The 22,039-nt window shown below is 49.5% G+C and overlaps 1 protein-coding gene across 1 annotated transcript in view; it reads right to left on the reverse strand.

The window, feature by feature from the left end:
* FBXL5 (F-box and leucine rich repeat protein 5) overlaps positions 1-22,039 on the reverse strand; it is a 149,420-nt gene that overhangs the window by 97,541 nt on the left and 29,840 nt on the right. Inside the window, exon 4 of the mRNA XM_030191207.1 lies at positions 8,346-8,532. Coding sequence (XP_030047067.1) covers positions 8,346-8,532 — 187 coding nt within the window. The remainder of the gene's footprint in view (positions 1-8,345; positions 8,533-22,039) is intronic.

The following is a 22,039-nucleotide window of genomic DNA, read 5'->3' on the forward strand; positions in this document are numbered from 1 at the left end:
TCTTCCCCTCCCTTCTTGTATCGTAAAATGAAAATCTCACAAGGATCATCATGAGAAGATTGAAGTCTTTTGAAAGCAGTAAATCGCAATTATTATAGCGTGGTCTAGTATACGATCTCTTCAAAACCTGAAATGGATAACCCTCTGGTTGTAAAGCTCCAGCCAAATCCCTGGTTTGTTGTTTAAAATCACTGATGTTGTTGCAAATCCTACGGTATTTCAAAAACTTTGGACTACGGAAGGCTGTTCTTTAATTATCTGGGATGTGACAACTCTTGTACTGTAAGTGTATTTCTGTCAGTGGTTTTCCTAAAAACATGAGTATGAAACACCCCATTTCTATTATCAACCATAACATCTAAAAAATGAATGCTACTGTCTGAAGCTTCATAGGTAAACTGTATGGCTGAATTGTGGATGCTTAACCAATCAATGAAGAGACTTAACTGGGACGTCACCCCTCCATAACATGAAAACGTCATCAATTAAACGTTTCCAAATAAAAATGTAATCATTGAAAGGAGAACCAACCAGCCAAGTTTTTTTCAAAATCAGTCATATAAATGCTAACAATGGAAGGAGCAAACTATGCTCCCATCGCTACACCAGACGTTTGCAAATAAAAATCATTTTGAAACAAAAATAAGTTCTTGCATAAAGCTAACTCAGCCAATTCTAATAAAAATTCAGTGGGGACATCCATACGTCTTGGTCTGGAGTCCAAAGCTGCTTTCATACCTTCCAGAGCTTGATGTTGTGTAATGAAGGTATATAATGATCTTATATTCAACTAGTAAAACATGCCTGTTTCTTGCGGCAATGAAACGGGTACTAGCACGGTTTCCTTCCGGACTTCCCCCCCCCTCCGTACTCACTCCATCGGTGTCCATCCGCCATTGTTGCTGACCTCAGCACGCCACCTTCAATCTTCTGTCATTGCTCCGCCCTCGACGTCATCACGTTTGACGCGAGGGCGGGGCCCCAACACAGTGTTTTCGGTGGCTTCACCACCACGAAGGCTTCAAACTGGAAGGAAGTGCCCGGAGGACCTGACAGTGACGTCAGTGTCCTCAGAACGTTGAGGGTGAGTTTTATTATATAGGATGTGACCATAAAAAAATGGTCATTCTCAGCAATTGCAATGTTATCCAATATCTGAAGGAAGTGGGTCGTACCCTTTACATACGACTGGGACAAAAGCACTAAACGTTTTTTTTTAAAAAGTAGTCCACAAATGTAGAAAGAGGTTCCAATAAAGACTCACGAAGAGATAAAATGGGACGGCCCAGAGGTTTGTCAAGACTTTTATGTATCTTCGGTAAAACATACAGCACAAGAGTATGATGATGTCTACGATTCAGGAACCGCCATTCCTTCTTAGTCAAAAATCCTTGCTCTAAGGCTTCAAACGTTACAAGTTATAGCACTAATATTACAAGTGCTCACTCATGTGGACTGTAATTGTATGGCATTTACGTTTGATATATAATTTTGTTGAGGTTTTTTGACCCATGATTAGTCTTTTTACTGCGTACAAATGTAACCACTGACTCAGCAGTCAACTTTGACGTTGCTATTTGCCGCAGCATTATGAGGGCTTTTCCCTCCTTCACTTTTGTAAAAAAAAAAAAAAAAAAGTGTGAGTGCTTGTTTGGATTCACTTGCATGTTTTCAGATTTTTGAAGGGCCTGGATATTTGCACATTTTGACCAGTCTCGTCCATGGAAACCTGTATCTGTTTATGTTTATGAGATTCTTGATATACTGCCTCTCTGTGGTATAGCAAAGTGGCTTTCCAAGTTGTCATTTGCCTTTTGGTTGCCTCCCTGATCAATCTCCTCCTTGTTCAGTCATTCAGTTTGAAGGGATAGCTCTATTCCTTTCATTTCTTAATAACTGTCCTAAACATGTACCAAGGAATATTTATGGAGTTTTGTAATTTTTATACACATCCTCTGGATCTGTGCTTTTTCACAAGTTTTTCCTAGGAGTTCTTTTGCCATCTCCATGGTGCTCCTGGTAGGGTCTTTGTTTTGACATGCACTACCCAAACATAGGGAACCAGAAGAACTGCTAAATGTATCCAGTCATCATCTGAATCAGTGCAATTTAACACAGATAGGGACTAATTCACTTGGTGTGTGCTTTTGAAGGCACTTAATTACATCAGAATTTAGAGTATTTAGAATTGCTACAGAAGCAGAACACTTGGCCATAGCTATTCCAAGCCCCCCCACCCCCTATTTCTTTTCCCCAGGATTTCTGGAATATATTTTTCACTTGGCTGTTGTGAGGGAGGATGTATGATTACATGGAGCAAGTGCCTTGGAAAAGAGAGAGATGAGAGGAGATATGAATGAGGTCTACAAATCCTGAGTGGTGTAGAACGAGTATGGGAAAATTAGGTTCTTACCTTGGTAATTTTCTTTCCTTTAGTCATAGCAGATGAAGCCATTACGTATGGGTTATGTCCATCAACCAGCAGAGGAGATAGAGAGCACTCAAACTTTCACAGTGCCCTCTTGGCCAGCTAGCTCCACTGCCTCTTCAGTATTTGAAGCTTCCAAAGCAGTATGGCAAACCGCAATGGGAATCACAAGAGCTTTCCTCACAGCGAACGATGGCCCATCACAAGGGCATGAACTCATAAAGGAGGGAATGCACATCCTCCTGGAGGGAATAAACTCATCTTCCTTATTGTATAAGTGGAGGGGAACACACGCGCCTCCTGGAGGGAATCACACATCCTCCCAACACACTGGAGGGAATGAACTCGTCCTCCTATTTATAGAACTGGAGGGGAACACACGCGCCTCCTAGAGGGAATCACACATCCTCCCAACACACTGGAGGGAATGAACACATCCTCCTAAATTTAAACTGAACATGAATCCTGAAGATTGTTTTCCAACTTTCTCCCAAGGAAGGAACTTCAGGAAATTAGAACAGAACCTGAAAAACAGATTCACAGCATACAGACAATCATACAGGGAGGGCTCATGGCTTCATCTGCTATGACTAAAGGAAAGAAAATTACCAAGGTAAGAACCTAATTTTCCCTTCCTTGTCATCAAGCAGATGAAGCCATTACGTATGGGATGTAACAAAGCAATCCCTAGATAGGGTGGGAACAAGCCACACCACGCGCTAGCACTTGTGCACCAAAACGCGCATCCCTCCTGGCAGCCACATCCAGCCTGTAATGTCGGGAAAAAAGGAGAGCTTAGAAGCCCATGTTGCTGCACTGCATATCTCTTGAAGAGAGAGTGCTCCAGTTTCAGCCCAAGAGGAAGAAATCGCTCTAGTAGAATGTGCCTTAAAGGCTACAGGCGGAACCCTGCCGGCCAGCAGATAAGCTGAAAAGATAGTTTCTTTGAGCCAGCGGGCAATAGTGGCTTTAGACGCTGGAGACCCTCTGCGAGAACCGGATAGCAAAACAAACAGATGATCAGAAGTCCTGAAAGAGTTAGTAACTCGCAGATACTGCAGCAGAGTCCTGCGCACATCCAAAAGGTGCAGCTGCCCAAAAGATTCTGGAAACTCTTCCTCTGAAAAAGAGGTCGAGAAAATAGGCTGGTTTAAGTGAAAGGCTGAAACCACCTTAGGCATAAAGGAAGGCACGGTCTGAACCGTGACTCCGGACTCTGAAAATTGCAGAAATGGGTCTCTACAGGACAGCGCCTGGAGCTCTGACACCCGTCTCGCCGAGGTAATGGCCACCAGAAAAACGGCCTTCAGTGTCAAGTCTTTCTCCGATGCTCGCCGAAGAGGCTCAAAAGGAGATGCCTGCAGGGTTTTCAAAACTAGCCCCAGGTTCCAAGCTGGACAGGGTGCTCGCACTGGAGGTCGGAGCCGAAGCACCCCTCTAAGAAACCGTGCCACATCTGGGTGAGCAGCCAAAGACACGCCTTCCACCTTGCCACGAAGGGAGGCCAACGATGCCACCTGCACCCGCAGAGAATTATAGGCCAAGCCTTTTTGTACACCTTCCTGCAAAAAGTCCAGAATCGGCGAGACAGGAGCCCGCATTGGAACAATGGCTCTGGAAGCACACCAAGACTCAAACAGGCACCAAATCCTGGCATAAGCCACGGAAGTGGACCGCTTGCGGGCTTGCAGGAGAGTGGAAATAACTTTATTGGAATAACCTTTATCCCTCAATTGCGCCCTCTCAATAGCCATGCCGTAAGACCAAAGCGGCCGGCGTCCTCCATGGCTACCGGTCCGAGTCAAGAGGTTCCGTACCAGAGGTAACGGCAGAGGAGCCTCCAGGAGCATCTGTCGGAGGTCTGCATACCAAGGTCTCCTTGGCCAATCCGGGGCGATGAGGACCACTTCTCCTGGGTGCAGCCGAATCCGCAAGAGCAGGCGCCCTATCAAGGGCCATGGGGGAAACACATAAAGTAGACCCGGAGGCCAGGGTTGAGCCAAGGCATCCAACCCCACCGAGCGAGGATCTCTCCGTCTGCTGAAGAAGCAGGGGACTTTGGTATTGGCACTTGTCGCCATTAGATCCATCACGGGCTTGCCCCATTTGGCACAGATCTGCAGGAATACTTCGTCTGCCAGATTCCATTCTGCTGGATCGATCTGATGCCTGCTCAGATAATCGGCCTGCACATTGCTCTGACCTGCTCAAGTAAGTCTGCATTGGTAATCCTGAGAAATAGGAGACCATCTCCGGAGTAGGGAATACTGTAGAGGTCTCAGGTGCGCTCTCGCCCAGTGTACCACTTCCATCGTGGCTGTCATCGATCCCAGCAGCTGGACAATGTCCCAAGCTCGCGGGTGGGGCATCCTCAGGAGCAGACGGACCTGATTCTGAAGCTTGCACCGCCTTAGCTCGGGTAGGAACACATAGCCCGAGACTGTGTCGAACCTGGCCCCCAAAACCTCTAGAGATTGTGAAGGGGACAGGTGACTTTTGGCCATATTGACGACCCAGTCTAGAGATTGCAGTACTGAGACCACTCTGGCTGTAGCTTGTAAGCTCTCTGTTGCAGAGTCTTCTCTGATGAGCCAGTCGTCTAGGTACGGGAGAACCCTGATACCTTCTCGCCTGAGAAAAGCAGCTACTACCACCATTACCTTCGAAAAGGTTCGGGGAGCTGTGGCGAGGCCAAAAGGCAAGGCCCTGAACTGGAAATGTTTTCCCAACACCGCAAACCTCAGAAACTTCTGGTGCGGGGGCCAAATCGGAATGTGCAAGTAAGCTTCTTTCAGGTCTAGAGACGTGAGAAACTCTCCTGGCTGAACCGCCGCAATGACGGAGCGCAGGGATTCCATGTGGAAATGCCGCACTCTCAAGGACTTGTTCACTTCTTTTAAGTCCAGAATAGGGCGAAAGGACCCACCTTTTCGCGGCACCACAAAGTAGATGGAGTATCGGCCGCAGCCTTGCTCGGCGGGAGGCACCGGGGTCACTGCCCCTAACTGAATCAGACCTTGTAAAGTCTCCTCCACGCCGCCCGTTTGACGGCAGAACCGCATCGGGACTCCACAACACGTCTCTTACTGGGGCGTTGAATTCTATTCTGTATCCATCTCTGATCAGGTCCAGAACCCACTGATCTGAGGAAATCTTGGCCCACTCCTCGACAAAGAGGGAAAGCCGTCCTCCAATGACAGGCATCGAGGAGAGGGCCGGCGCACCATCATTAAGAGGGTCGCCCCTGAACTCCTGGTCTTGAGCCACCGGCTGCGGAACGCTTGTGCGAGCGAAAGGAGTTCCTCTGCTGACCACGGGCACGAGAAGTGAACCCAGCAGAACGCCCCGGGCGGTACCTTCTAGCTTCACGGAAGCGAGGTCTGCACGAGGAGTGGACCGCCTGGCCCTTAGAGGAAGGCCTCTGCCTATCTTCGGGCAAGCGCTGGGGTTTTGGATCACCCAGGCCTTTCACAATTTTCTCTAACTCCTCACCAAATAGGAGAAGTCCTTGAAAAGGCAACTTCACCAACCTTTGCTTAGAGGCCATGTCCGCTGCCCAGTGTCGTAGCCACAGACGACGGCGAGCTGCCACTGCTACTGCCATTTGTTTAGCCGAAGCTCTGACAAGGTCATAAAGGGCATCAGCCAGAAAGGACAAGGCCACCTCCATCCGCGGAGCCACATCCAAGAAGGGCTCCGCTCCATCTCCGGGCTGAGCCACTGCCTGTTGCAGCCAAGCTAGGCAGGCTCTCACAGCATAACAGCTGCATGCAGACACCCGAACAGTGAGACCTGCAATTTCAAAGGACCGTTTCAACGCTGTTTCCAGCCTACGGTCTTGAACATCCTTCAGGGCAACACCTCCTTCAACAGGGAGGGTAGTTCTCTTTGTCACCGCAGTGACTAGGGCATCCACTGTAGGCATTTGAAAACGAGCCATATGTCCCTCACGCAGAGGGTATAACTGCCCCACAGACCTGGAAACTCTCAAAGGTCCCTCGGGGTCAGCCCACTGAGCCGAAACAAGCTCTAGGATGGAGTCATGCAAAGGGAAGGCCCGAGCAGCTTTCTTGGTACTAGCCATCCTGGGATTACCCGAGGAGGCCATGCCACTGTCAGGATCTTCAATCGAGAGGGCCTGCAGGGTATCTGAAATAAGCGCTGGCAGCTAATCACGGTGGAAAATCCTCACCGCGGAGGGATCATCCAGATCCTGTGGTAAATCCGCACCTGACTCTGGTTCCTCAGACCAAGAACGTCTGTCAGAGTTCTCCGAATCCTCACACCCCGACCACGGGGGGGAAAAAGGTGCACCACAATCTGAAGGGGAATTAACCCTTCTGCGCTTATCTTTAGGCCAAGCATCCGGGAAAAAAGCCTCACTGGGCAGTCCCAGGCCAGAATCCATCTGGGGGGCAATCAGAGGAGCCTCAGGCGACCCTTGAGGAAGGGCTCTTTTCATCATGTATGCTTTTATGCAGCAAAAGCACAAAATCCGGGGAGAAAATCTCACCCTGGGCACCCAAATCCTGTCCGGTGCTAGCCACTCCTGAAATAACCTCATCTCGAGGTGCCCCACCCGGCTCAGGTCTCTCCGTATCCACGGAGGCCGCGCCATGCGGTGTAAGCAAAATGGCGCCCGCTGCCAGCTCAGAGCGGGAAGAAACATCGCTCGCTATGCTCGGGCCGGCTCCTACGCCAATACAGCACGATTTACAGAGCCCTGCTGCCGATTTGCGCTTGCCAGAAGTGGAACAGCGCTTTACATTGTCCGCAGCCATCGCCGAAAAACGGCGGTAAAATCCAAAATGGCGGTTTCGCGCCAAAATCGCCCCGATCGCGGGCCCACCCCGGAGGAGTTGGAAAACACTCTTACCTCAAAGGATCTAGTGTACAACTACGATCCTGCTGAAAATCAGGTCAAAAACCTCTGTGCCAGCGTCTCTGCGTTTAAAAACGCGACGCAACTTTTTTTTTTTTTAAGCTGTGAGGAAAGCAGAGGTATTGAAGACTACGGAGGCTCAGATGAGTGGGAAAGTAAGGGAAAGGGCGAAACTATATGCCTGCATCCACTGTTGGTGGGTAAGGACAGGGAAAACAAGGCAATATGTCCACATCCACAGAGGTATGGGTAAGGCAGGGAAAGGGCTAACCTATGTGCCTTTAAAGTGAAGCTGCTATAGCCTCCAACACCCCGGTTAACAACTGGCAAGCCAGGAACCACCTCCCGGCAGATTTTTCTGGAGCTCGAACAAGCTGCAGCCACCCTGCTAAGGGAGATAGAGAATACTGGAGAGGCAGTGGAGCTAGCTGGCCAAGAGGGCACTGGGAAAGTTTGAGTGCTCTCTATCTCCCCTGCTGGTTGATGGACATAACCCATACGTAATGGCTTCATCTGCTTGATGACAAGGAAATCTGGGTTTAAGAAAGGTTTGGACAAATTCCTGGAGGAAAAGTCCATAGTCTGCTACTGAGACAGACATGAGAAGCAATTGCTTGCCCTGAGATTTGTAGTATGGAGTGTTGCCACGATTTGGGTTTGTGCCAGGTATTTGTGACCTGGCTTGGCCACTGTTTGGAAAACAGGATACTGGGCTAGATGGACCATTGGTCTGACCCAGTATGGCTACTCATATGATCTTATGTTCTTGAAAGGCAATAAAAGATGTACAGTTTGGAACTGAGTGCAAGATTTCTATAGCCACTGTAAAAACAATGCAAGCTTAGAACATTTTGCTATACAATGTCATGGACAATACTACTCAACATGAAAACACAGGTTTCTAATCATACCAACTTTGGATCCACTTGAAGACCAAAGTAGTCAGAAAATCTTATATAACCACATTAATTCAACCCTAAATCTTTTCTGTGAACACTGTAATGAACCAGTTTAATGAAACTAAAAAGAACTCACCCTGATCTGCTTTCTCATCCACAGAGTACTTGTACACCTTCTGGAGTTCTTCAACCTGATTCCAGACACTTAGACCCTTACGGAGTTCTGCAGTGCCCTTGCAAGAGCAATGCTGAGCAATTACTTTCTTTTTAATGTCCTTCAGTTCATCATAAGTAAAATATTCCATCAACATGGGCTGAAAAACCTGGGTCCCAAGAAAGGAAGTACATGAGTACTTTTGCAATGATTTCTTATTTTCACCACAATAAAAAAACTTTCACAATATAATGTTCAATTTACCAAGAACTATATTAAACTGAAACACAAAGGGGCCGATGCTCAAAACTAACAACAGTGCTTAAACAGGGTTAGAGCCGGGTTAGCGTACGTTATTGTGCGCTGAATGCTCTAATGGTTTCAGTGATGGCAAATCTCTCATGAATATTCATTGTGAATACCCTAAAAACCTGACTGGCTGGGGTTCCTCCAGGACCAGTTTTGGGAACCACTGCGCTAACTGCTGAATTAACAGGTAACAGTTAGGTAGGTGCTTTGGTGCTTTTCATGTTAACAGTTAATGTAGAATGTGGTAAGACGCAGAGGGGAATGAGCCTTACTGTTAACATGAAGGTAACAACTGCACATTCATGCAGAATGTTTGTATCACCTGAATAAATGTAGCTACCTGCACTGTATTACCCACAATATAGTTAGAGCTATAGAAATGATTATTAGTAGTAGTAGTTAACATATGGTAATATTTCTTCTGCATTAACTGTATGGGAAGATGATGGGGACGACTGACAGTTAATAAAGAAGTTCAGTGGTTACCACATAAATATCTAATATAATAAAACGCACCCTCAACGTTCTGAGGACAACGTTCTGTGAAGCCATGAAGCCATGAAGCCATCTGACGTCACTCGCAGGCTGAAGGGTTCGTGGATTCGTGGTGTGAAGCCTTCAAGCCAGCCAGCCGTCTCTGCCCCGCCCTCGCCTCAAACCAAACAAATCCGGAAGCGAAGCGTCAGGGAAGGAGGCGGCGCTCCCGACGTCTAGCCTTCCCTTCGCTGTGTTCCGCCTTCAAAAGAAGGCGGAACACAGCGAAGGGAAAGCTAGACGTCGGGAGCGCCGCCTCCTTCCCTGACGCTTCGCTGCACGAACCGCCACGGAGGTAAAGTTAAAAAGAAAAAAAAAAAAAAGGGATGCATGGATGCGAAGGGGGGGGGGCATGGATGCGAAGGGGGGGGGGGGGGAAGAGGGCGGGCCAGGCTGGGACATGGGAGAGAGAGAAGCATGGATGCGAGGGGGGGTCATGGAAGGGAGAGAGGGGACTTGCTGGAAAAGGATGAATGGAGGCGGCAGGGGACAGAGGAGCATGGATGGGCATGGATTGGGAGGGCAGGGCTCAGGGAGAGAGGGGAATTACTGGAAATGGATGAATGGAGGGGGCAGGGGACAGAGGAGCATGGATGGGCATGGATTGGGAGGGCAGGACTAAGGGAGAGAGGGAAATTGCTGGATAGGGATGAATAGAGGGGACAGATGGGCATGGATGGATATGGATTGCAGGGCAGGCCTCAGGGACAGAGGGCAATTGCTGGATAGGGAAAAATGGAGGGGCCAGGTGACAGATGAGCATGGATTGGAAGGGCAGGACTCAGGGAGAGGGAAATTGCTGGATAGGGATGAATGGAGGGGACAGATGGGCATGGATGGATATGGATGGTAGGGCAGGCCTCAGGCAGAGAGGGGAAATGCTGGATAGGGAAAAATGGAGGGGCCAGGTGACAGAGGAGCATGGATGGCCATGGATTGGAAGGGCAGGACTCAGGGAGAGGGGAATTGCTGTATAGGGATGAATGGAGGGGACAGATGGGCATGGATGGATATGGATTGCAGGGCAGGCCTCAGGCAGAGAGGGGAAATGCTGGATAGGGATGAATGGAGGGGGCAGGTGACAGAGAAACATGGATGGCCATGGATTGGGAGGGCAGGGCTCAGGGAGAGAGGGGAATTGCTGGAAAAGGATGAATGGAGGGGGCAGGGGACAGATGGCCATGGATTGGGAGGGCACGGCTCACACTCTCTCTCTCATATACAATGTCTTTCTGACTCTCACTCTCACACACTCTGTCTCACACTGTATCACATTCACTCTCTATGTGCCACACAGTCACTCACACACTCACTCTCACAGAGAATCTGTGTCTCACACACACTCTCTCTCTCGCCCACACACACACACTCTCTCTCACACTGTGTCTCACATACACACTTGCACACACTCTCATTCTCATTCTCACACACACACACTCTCACAAACACACTCACACCCAGACTCACTCTCTCTCTCACACACTCACACTTTCACTCTGACTCTCAAACAGTCACTCTCACATACACTCTCCCAAACATACACTCTCCAAGGAAAACCTTGCTAGCAGCGCCCGTTTCATTTGTGTCAGAAACGGGCCTTTTTTACTAGTTAGCAATAACTGTAATGCCTTGCTACACTTTGTTAGAACATAAGAAGGTCATATTTGCTAAAGTAAACCAAACAAGTAATGAAGCTACCATTTAGTAAAAATCCAATCTCAACATTAGAAACCACTATTAAAATTTAATTCTCCTGAAGAAAGGCAATAAGGCAAGTAGTTGGTAGAAATGTCATACAGGATTCTTTTGTTATTACTGGGCATGTAGAACTCAGGTAAGCAGCATACACATGAAAATCTCAGAGTTTTCTATCTAATGTGAATAGAACTTACCATACCACAGTAACCCCATTAAAACGTATTCAACAACTTGGTCTAGAAATATATTTCAGTATAAGCACTAATGGAGGAAGGTGCAATTAAAATTAATTAAAATATACTACCAGCCAATAGAGAGCAGATAACACCTGAAGATCTCTGTGGTGCTTCAACTTGTTGATGAATACTCCTTTGCAATAACACAAATCTCCATTACTGTGAGAAGCCCTTGATGGTAAAGTCAGACTTCGTGGCAGGGTGGAGTAACAAGTGAAGGAAAATGAGATACCAGCTCAAGTAACAGGGATTTCCTATTAGCTCAATTATGCCCACATGATCAAAAGCCCCACGCTGTTCTAAACAGCGCTCTAAAAACAGCGCTGGAAGAGAAAGCGAATGATACATACCTGTAGCAGGTGTTCTCTGAGGACAGCAGGCTGATTGTTCTCACGACTGGGTTGACGTCCACGGCAGCCTCCACCAACCGGAACAAAACTTTGTGGGCGGTCCCGCACACAGGGCACGCCCACCGCGCATGCGCGGCCGTCTTCCCGCCCGTGCGCAACCGTTCCCGCTCAGTTGAATGACAAGCAAAAATGAGTAAAAACACAACTCCAAAGGGGAGGAGGGAAGGTAGGTGAGAACAATCAGCCTGCTGTCCTCGGAGAACACCTGCTACAGGTATGTATCATTCGCTTTCTCCGAGGACAAGCAGGCTGCTTGTTCTCACGACTGGGGTATCCCTAGCTCTCAGGCTCACTCAAAACAAGAACCCAGGTCAATTGAACCTCGCAACGGCGAGGGCATAACAGAAATTGACCTACGAAGAACAACTAACTGAGAGTGCAGCCTGACCTGAATAAATTCGGGTCCTGGAGGGTGGAGTTGGATTTAAACCCCAAACAGATTCTGCAGCACCGACTGCCCGAACCGACTGTCGCGTCGGGTATCCTGCTGGAGGCAGTAATGTGATGTGAATGTGTGGACAGATGACCACGTCGCAGCCTTGCAAACCTCTTCAATAGTGGCTGACTTCAAGTGGGCCACCGACGCTGCCATGGCTCTGACACTATGAGCCGTGACATGACCCTCAAGAGTCAGCCCAGCCTGGGCGTAAGTGAAGGAAATGCAATCTGCTAGCCAATTGGAGATGGTGCGTTTCCCGACAGCGACCCCTTTCCTATTGGGGTCGAAAGAAACAAACAATTGGGCAGACTGTCTGTGGGGCTGAGTCCGCTCCAAATAGAAGGCCAACGCTCGCTTGCAGTCCAATGTGTGTAACTGACGTTCAGCAGGGCGGGTATGCGGTCTGGGAAAGAATGTTGGCAAGACAATTGACTGGTTAAGATGGAACTCCGACACCACCTTTGGCAGGAACTTAGGGTGAGTGCGGAGAACTACTCTGTTATGATGAAATTTAGTATACGGAGCATGAGCTACCAGGGCTTGAAGCTCACTGACCCTACGAGCTGAAGTAACTGCCACCAAGAAAATGACCTTCCAGGTCAAGTACTTCAGTTGGCATGAATTCAGTGGCTCAAAAGGAGGTTTCATCAGCTGGGTGAGGACGACGTTGAGATCCCATGACACTGCAGGAGGCTTGACATGGGGCTTTGACAAAAGCAAGCCTCTCATGAATCGAATGACTAAAGGCTCTCCAGAGATGGCTTTACCCTCTACACGAAGATGGTAAGCACTAATCGCACTAAGGTGATTCCTTACTGAGTTGGTCTTGAGGCCAGACTCTGATAAGTGCAGAAGGTATTCAAGCAGGTTCTGTGCAGGGCAAGAACGAGGTTCTAGGACCTTGCTCTCACACCAAACGACAAACCTCCTCCACTTGAAAAAGTAACTCTTTTTAGTGGAATCCTTCCCTAGAGGCAAGCAAGACACGGGAGACACCCTCAGACAGACCCAACGAAGCGAAGTCTACGCCCTCAACATCCAGGCCGTGAGAGCCAGAGACTGAAGGTTGGGGGTGCAGAAGCGCTCCATCGTTCTGCGAAATGAGAGTCGGAAAACACTCCAATCTCCACGGTTCTTCGGAGGACAACTCCAGAAGAAGAGGGAACCAGATCTGGCGGGGCCAAAAAGGCGCTATCAGAATCATGGTGCCGTGGTCTTTCTTGAGCTTCAGTAAGGACTTCCCCACCAAAGGTATGGGAGGATAAGCATACAGGAGGCCGGTCCCCCAATGGAGGAGAAAGGCATCCGACGCTAGTCTGCTGTGTACCTGTAGTCTGGAACAGAACAGAGGCAGCTTGTGGTTGGTCTGAGAGGCGAAAAGGTCCACCGAGGGAGTGCCCCACTCTCGGAAGATCTTGCGTACCACTCTGGAATGGAGCGACCACTCGTGCGGTTGCATGACTCTGCTCAGTCTGTCGGCCAGACTGTTGTTTACACCTGCCAGGTATGTGGCTTGGAGAAGCATGCCGAACTGGCAGGCCCAACGCCACATCCCGACGGCTTCCTGACACAGGGGGCGAGATCCGGTGCCCCCCTGCTTGTTGATGTAATACATTGCAACCTGATTGTCCGAATTTGGATAATTTGACAGGACAGCCGATCTCTGAAAGCTTTCAGTGCGTTCCAGACCGCTCGGAGCTCCAGGAGGTTGATCTGAAGATCTTTTTCCTGGAGGGACCACAGTCCCTGGATGTGAAGCCCATTGACATGAGCTCCCCACCCCAGGCGAGATGCATCCGTCGTTAGCACTTTCGTGGGCTGTGGAATTTGCAATGGGCGTCCCAGGGTCAAATTGGTCCGAATGGTCCACCAGTGCAGTGAAGTGCGGCAACTGGAGAGGCGGATGACATCTTCTAGATTCCCGGTGGCCTGGCACCACTGGGAAGCTAGGGTCCACTGAGCAGATCTCATGTGAAGACGAGCCATGGGAGTCACATGAACTGTGGAGTCCATATGACCTAGGAGTCTCAACATCTGCCGAGCTGTGACCTGCTGAGACGCTCTGGTCTGGGAAGCGAGGGACAGGAGGTTGTGGGCCCTCGCTTCGGGAAGAAAGGCCTGAGCCATCTGAGAATTCAGCAGAGCTCCTATGAATTCCAGAGATTGGACTGGCTGGAGATGGGACTTTGGGTAATTTATCACAAACCCCAGCAGCTCCAGGAGGTGAATAGTGCACTGCATGGACCGGAGAGCTCCTGCCTCCGAGGTGTTCTTGACCAGCCAATCGTCGAGATATGGGAACACGTGCACTCCCAGCTTGCGTAGATACGCCGCGACCACCACGAGGCACTTCGTGAACACCCGTGGGGTAGAGGCGAGCCCAAAGGGCAGCACACAATACTGAAAATGCCGCGTCCCCAGGCGGAATCTGAGATACTGTCTGTGATCTGGCAGTATCGGGATGTGAGTGTATGCGTCCTTTAAATCCAAGGAACATAGCCAATCGTTTTTCTGAATCATTGGTAGAAGGGTGCCCAAGGAAAGCATCCTGAACTTCTCTTTGACCAGATATTTGTTCAGGCCTCTCAGGTCTAGGATGGGGCGCATCCCCCCTGTTTTCTTTTCCACAAGGAAGTACCTGGAATAGAATCCCTGCCCTTCCTGCCCGGGTGGCACGGGCTCGACCGCATTGGCGCTGAGAAGGGCGGAGAGTTCCTCTGCAAGTACCTGCTTGTGCTGGGAGCTGAAGGATTGGTCTCCCAGAGGACAATTTGGTGGAGGGGAGGTCAAATTCAGGGCGTATCCGCCCCGCACTATTTGGAGAACCCACTGGTCGGAGGTTATTAGATGCCACCTTTGGTGAAAAGTTTTAACCTCCCCACGACTGGCAGATCGTCCGGCACGGACACTTTGATGGCAGCTATGTTCCCATGGATCCAGTCAAAAACCCGTCCCCGGTTTTTGCTGTGGAGGCGCCGGGGGCTGCTTAGGCGCACGCTGTTGACGGGAACGAGCACGCTGGGACTGTCCCTGTGCCTGAGGAGGCCTTCGGGCCGGCTGGATGTACCTACGCTTTTTGTAGGCGTAGGGCGCAGCCTGCCTGGCCCGGGAAAAACGTCCACCTGCTGAGGTGGATGCTGAAGGCGCCCGGTGGGAGAGCTTGTCGAGGGCGGTTTCCCGCTGATGTAGTTGGTCCACCAACTGCTCGACCTTCTCACCAAAAATGTTATCCCCCGGAAAGGGACATAGGCCAGCCGCTGCTGGGTGCGGTTGTCCAGGTCAGAGGCATGCAGCCATGAGAGCCTGCGCATCACTATACCTTGGGCCGCAGCACGAGATACCACATCACAGGTGTCATATATACCCCTGGACAGGAACTTTCTGCACGCCTTCAGCTGCCTGACCACCTCCTGAAAAGGCCTGGACTGCTCCGGTGGGAGCTTGTCGACCAGGTCCCGCCAGTTGCTTCACATTATTCCGCATGTGTATGCTCGTGTAGAGCTGGTAGGACTGGATGCGGGTCACGAGCATTGAAGATTGGTAGGCCTTCCTCCCAAACGAGTCCAGAGTGCGAGACTCCCGCCCCGGGGGCGCCAAGGCGGTATCCCTCGAACTCCGTGCCCACTTGAGAGCAGAGTCCACGACCGCCGAGTCATGAGGCAATTGAGGCCGCATTAACTCTGGGTCTGAGTGGATCCTGTATTGGGACTCCGCTTTCTTGGGGATGGTGGGATTAGATAAAGGTCTCAAACAGTTCCGAAGCAGTGTCTCTTTGAGGACATTGTGTAACGGTACCGTGGAGGACTCTCTAGGTGGTGATGGATAGTCGAGGACCTCGAGCATCTCGGCCCTCGGCTCATCCACAGAGACCACAGGAAAGGGAATGCAAACAGACATGTCCCTAACGAAGGAGGCAAAGGAGAGGCTCTCAGGTGGCGAGAGCTTCCTCTCTGGTGAAGGAGTGGGGTCGGAGGGAAGGCCCACAGACTCCTCTGAGGAGAAATATCTGGGGTCCTCCTCCTCCCCCCACGAGGCCTCTTCCTCGGTGTCGGACATGAGCTCCTGTAGCTCAGACCTCAACCGGGCCCGGCTCGACTTCGAGGCACAGAGTCCTCAGTGGCGTCGTCGAGCGATGGACTCCCGCGCCGGCGGGGATGAAGCTCCCTCCATCGACGTCGACGGGGACTCCACCTGCGTGGCGGTCGAAGGCCTCGGCACCGGGCTAGAGCACGCCGGCGCTGCCATCAACGGCGCCAATGGCGCAAGCACCCCCGGCGCCGGCACAGTCTGGCGCATCAGCCCTTCCAGGATCCCCGGAAGGATGGCTCGGAGGCACTCGTCCAGGCCCGCTGTCGGGAAAGGCGAGGGGGCCGGTAGATGTGTCGGTGCCGGAAGCTGTTCGGGTCCAGGAGACGGCACCGAAGTGCTGGTGCCCTGACGTAACGATACCTCTACCACCGAGGGGGAACGCTCCTCCCGGCGCTGTCGCTTCCTCGGCGTCGAATCATCTCTGGAGCCGGTAGCCACATGCGCCATGGGCGACCAATGACGGTGCTTTTTTGTCTTTTTTCGGTGCCCGTCATCGGCGCTCGGCGGTACCGAAGATCCCCCTCGGCCTCGAGGGATCGGGTCCGACAGGGTTCGGTCCCGAGGGCCCTGGGTAGAGGGAGTGACCGGGGCCGATTGCCCACGCGGCCGGTCACCCCTGCCATCTCCGGAAGACCGGCGGGCCAACGGGACCTGTGCTCCTGGGGTCGGTGCCGATTTCGTGGACATCGGTACCGGTACCGAAGATCCGGCCGTCGACACCGATGCCGTCGAAGTCGACGTCGAGGGGCCGGCGCAAGTTCCAAAAAGATCGTCCCGCAGAACTTGCCTCGCCACCTGTGTCCGTTTCCGTAAACCGAGACACAAGGTGCACGTCTTGGTATCGTGCTCCGGCCCGAGGCACTGGAGGCTGACCAAGCATGAGTGTCGGTCTGCGAGATATGCCGGCCACACCGACCACACTTCTTAAATCCACTCGGGACCTTCGAGGACATTGACGGAAAAATCGCGTCGGCGAAGTCAAAGTCGTCGATGGTGGCGGTAAAAAATCACACCTCGAAAAATAAATCAACCGCGCGGCCACAAGGCCGCAAACGAGACGCCCCCGCTAAAAGTACGAGGGGGAAACAAAGTTTTCTCGTTTTTTTTATTTTTTTGAAACAATATAAAACAGAGAAAACCAACGAAGAAAAAAAAAACAACGAAGAAGAAATCTCGCGGCAAAAGCGCGATCCGGTTTCCGTGGCTGAGCGGGAACGGTCCGCGCACGGGCGGGAAGACGGCCGCGCATGCACGGTGGCGTGCCCTGCGTGCGGGACCGCCCGCAAAGTTTTGTTCCGGTTGGTGGGGGCTGCCGTGGACGTCAACCCAGTCGTGAGAACAAGCAGCCTGCTTGTCCTCAGAGAACGGCTTTACTGCCCTATGATCACAGACAATAGAATGCAAATTTATGCACAGTGTTATTTCTGATCATAGGTGAAGAGCGGGAGGTTTGTGCCTGAGCATCCTCTCGCACTTGTTTGATAGGTCATAAAGTACATAAGTATTGCCATATTGGGACAGACCGAAGGTCCATTAAGCCCAGCATCCTGTTTCCAACAGTGGCCAATCCAGGTCACAAATATCTGGCAAGATCCCAAAACAGTACAATACATTTTATGCTGCTTATTCTACAAATAAGCAGTGGATTTTCCCCAAGCCCATTTTAATAATGGTCTATGGACTTTTCCTTTAGGAAGCCATAAGTACATAAGTATTGCCATACTAGAAGACCAAAGGTCCATTAAGCCCAGCATCCTGTTTCCAACAGTGGCCAATCCAGGTCACAAATACCCGGCAAGATCCCAAAAATGTACAAAACATTTTATACTGCTTATCCCAGAAATAGTGGATTTTCCCCAAGTCCATTTAATAACGGTCTATGGACTTTTCCTTTAGGAAGCTGTCCAAACCTTTTTTAAACTCCGCTAAGATAACCGCCTTTACCACATTCTCTGGCAAAGAATTCCATAGTTTAATTACACGCCGAGTGAAGAAATATTTTCTCAGATTCGTTTTAAATTTACTACTTTCTAGCTTCATTGCGTGCCCCTTAGTCCTAGTATTTTTAGAAAAAGTAAACATGCGATTCAGGTCTACCCGTTCCACTCCACTTATTATTTCATAGATCTCTATCATATCTCCCCAAGCTGAAGAGCCCTAGCCGCTATAGCTTTCCTCATACGGAAGTTGTCCCATCCCCTTTACCATTTTCATAACCCTTCTCTGCACCTTTTCTAATTCCACTATATCTTTTTTGAGATGCGGCAACCAGAACTGAACACAATATTCAAGGTGCAGTCGCACCATGGAGCAATACAGGGGCATTATAACGGCCTCATCTTTGTTTTCCATTCCTTTCCTAATAATAGCCAACATTTTATTTGCCTTCTTAGCCGCCGCAACCACACACTGAGCAGAGGGTTTCAAAGTATCATTATTAAAATGGACTTGGGGAAAATCCACTGCTTATTTCTAGAATAAGCAGCATAAAATGTATTGTACTGTTTTGGGATTTTGCCAGATATTTGTGACCTGGATTGCTCCCCAGAGCTCTAGTCGCAGGGAGAAGCTTGCAGAGATTTTGCCTCCCAGTAAGACCGCAATTTGAATTTTCAGAGCAATGTTTGAAAGGTAATTTATTCAACGGAGAAGTTAAGCAAAGAAAAATAATAAGCACTTATATCGTGTTGTTTTTTCCCCCATTCAACAGTTATGTACTTATGTTCTCCTGAAGACACCATAAGGTGAAACGTGGCCCCACGTTGGGAACAACAGTGAAACATGGGAAAATTAGGTTCTTACCTTGGTAACTTTCTTTCCTTTAGTCACAGCGGATGAATCATTAACTGATGGGTTGTATCTGCCTACCAGCAGGTGGAAATAGAGAACACTGAAAAGACACAGTGACCCTGGACGTCTAGCTCCTCCTGCCTTCAGTATATGAAACTTCCAAAGCAGAGTGAATAAGAAAGGTAAAGCATCATAAACTTTCCTCACAGTGAACAAACGCCCCAGAACCGGAGCAATAACCAAAGGAGGGACAATCTCAACCTCCTGCAATAGAACAGAATGTAGAAACTCAGAGTTGGTCTTCAACTTCTCCCGATGAGATACAATATCTGCATGAAAGATCTGAACAAAAAACAAAACCAGACAGGGAGGGATCGTGGATTCATCTGCTGTGACTAAAGGAAAGAAAATTACCAAGGTAAGAACCTAATTTTCCCTTCCTTGTCATCAGCGGAAGATGAATCCATTAACTGATGGGATGTACAAAAGCACTCCCCACGTAGGGTGGGAACACGCAACTCCGCGAGCAAACACCTGCACTCCAAAATGCACGTCCTGCCTCGCTGCAACATCCAGCCTGTAATGCCGTACAAACGAGAGCTGTGAGAGAATGAATCGCATTCAAGATCTGCACTGTGACACATAAAATAATCTACGGATTAGCTCCGGAATACATGATTCCTCTAATAGATCTCCCACCTAGAAATGCCATCACAACAGCCCGCACCTTTTTACAACTACATTACCCATCTTGCAGGGGTGTTAAATACAAGCTTCTTTTTGCCTCTGCTTTCCACTACTCCAGCCCGAAGACTTGGAATGCACTTCCCTTGTACCTAAAATCGCAAGCTGACCACCAACTTTTCAAGAAGCTGCTGAAAACGTGACTTTTTGAAAAAGAGTATTCCATCAGTAACTCTGCTGTTTAGTCATCCTAATTGCTGCTAGCGTTTTATCCTTATTCTACTGTAAAATTCATGTGTTGTATCTTTTAACTTTTGTAATTCATGGAAGCCACATTGTGCCTGCATTTGTGGGAAAATGTGGGGTAGAAATGAACCATAAATAAATAAAGCAGATTTGGAGAAAAAATGACTTCCTTGAGCCAACAGGCTATAGTGGACTTAGACGCCTTAGATTATCAGAGGTCCTGAAGTAATTTGACATCTGTAGATACTCCAACAGAGCCCTGCGAACATCCAAAAGACGCAATTGCGCAAAGGAATCCAGAAAGTCCTACCTAGAGAAGGAAGGTAGAAAAATGGGCTGGTTCAGGTGAAACGCTGAAACCACCTTAGGTAGGAAGGAAGGCACTTTACGTACGGTTACCCCGGACTCAGAGAACTGCAGAAAAGGATCCTGACATGAAAGCGCCTGCAGCTCAGAAACGTATCTAGCCAATGTCATGGCCACCAAAAAGACTGTCTTGAGTCACATCCTTCTCAGAAGCTCGCCTAAGCAGCTCGAAAGGTGAACGCTGAAAAACCTTCAACATCAGCCCCAGGTTCCAGGCCGGACACGGCGACAGCACAGGAAGACGGAGCCGAAGCACCCCTCTGAGAAATCGGATGAGCAGCAAGGGACAAGCCAGAGACTTTCCTTCTTGGTGCCTGGTGATAACGGACCAGGCACCAGGCAGCCTTTCAGGCTGGAGAGCTCATTGCCAGGGCAGCTATGCTCAGGGTCAGTGGACACCCATGGAAATCGGGCAATGTCCAGATGAGCAGCAAAGGACAAGCCAGCGACTTTCCCTCGATAGCATGATAATGCCGCCACTTGCACCCACATGGAACTGTAAGCCAGGCCTTTTTGTAAGCCCTCCTGCAAAAAGTCCAGCACTGTCGAGACTGTAGCCCGCGTGGGAGTGATCGCCTTTGAAACACCCCACGCCTCAAATTTGCGCCAGATCCGAGCATAAGCTGCGGAGGTGGATCACTTGTGGGCCTGCAAGAGAGTGGAGATGGCCTTGTCTCTCAATTGCGCCCTCTCAATAGCTAGGTCGTAAGACCAAATCGGAAGGGATCCTCCATAGACACCGGACCCTGAACCAACAGGTTCGGAACCAGGAGCAAATGCACCGGAGCGTCCACCAACATCCGGCGGAGATCCGCATACCACGGACGCCTTGGCCAATCTGGAGCTATGAGAATCACCAGACCTCGGTGGTGTCAAATCCGCAGTAGGACTCGCCCTATCAGGGGCCAAGGAGGGAACACATACAGGAGCTCCGAGGGCCAGGGTTGAGCCAGAGCATCCAACCCTGCCGAGTGAGGATCTCTACCTTAGTGTATTGTGAAAGGTGTCTGTACAAGTATTTCATGAATAAGAAGAGTGGAGTTTTTTTTGTGAAGACTAGTGATTGAAGAGGAGTTCTCTGAATATTTGAAAAGTTTGCCTTTAAAGAGCTATCTCCATGGTTTCTGAAGTCTTTTTTTCTCCACATATTTTCATGAATAAATGGACTTAACACCTTCAATACAAGGTTGTTTGTGAGTAGAATTTGGTTGTGAGATTAATAGATACATGAAGCACCCACCCAGAGCCCTCCCAAGACCCTCTCCCCCCCCCACAAAAACCAACAAGTAACACATACATCCATCAACCATACAAGTATATAAGGAGAAATATAAAGTCCCTTCAAGAAAATGAACTGGCCATAATAAAACAAACCAGTCAAATACAGAGGTGTGTCAAAATTCTAAACTACTCTGGACAGCTCAAGGTCATGAAGACTGCTTACGGCCTCTTATTAGCAGATACACTCTGCCACTGGAACACTTTCAACTGGGAAGCTGGTGTTGGCGCCAAAGAGGAGGAACCAGTAGGCACAGGAGCTAGTACAATTCCTGCATCATGGAGAATTTTCCAGGTTTCCTCCAAAGAATGAACACAATGTAGCTTTCCAGCCATACCAAAGCAAAGGCAGAATAGAAAGGCCTGCTGATACTTGATATTTTCCTTATTCAAGCATTCTAAAATCAGCTTCATCTCACGCCTATACAGAGGCATCCAAAAATTTCAATTCAGTTCCTTGTCACACCCTCTGTAAAATCTGCTCCTTAAAAGTGTATTTAACACACAATATCTTCACATGGGCGGTCTGCACCCCAGATCCGATTGCTTGATGTGCCCTCTCTATTTCCACAGGGCTCTGCACTCCAGTGTCCAAGA

Source organism: Microcaecilia unicolor, chromosome 2, assembly GCF_901765095.1.
Source record: "Microcaecilia unicolor chromosome 2, aMicUni1.1, whole genome shotgun sequence".
In the NCBI taxonomy this organism is placed as follows: Eukaryota; Metazoa; Chordata; class Amphibia; order Gymnophiona; family Siphonopidae; genus Microcaecilia; species Microcaecilia unicolor.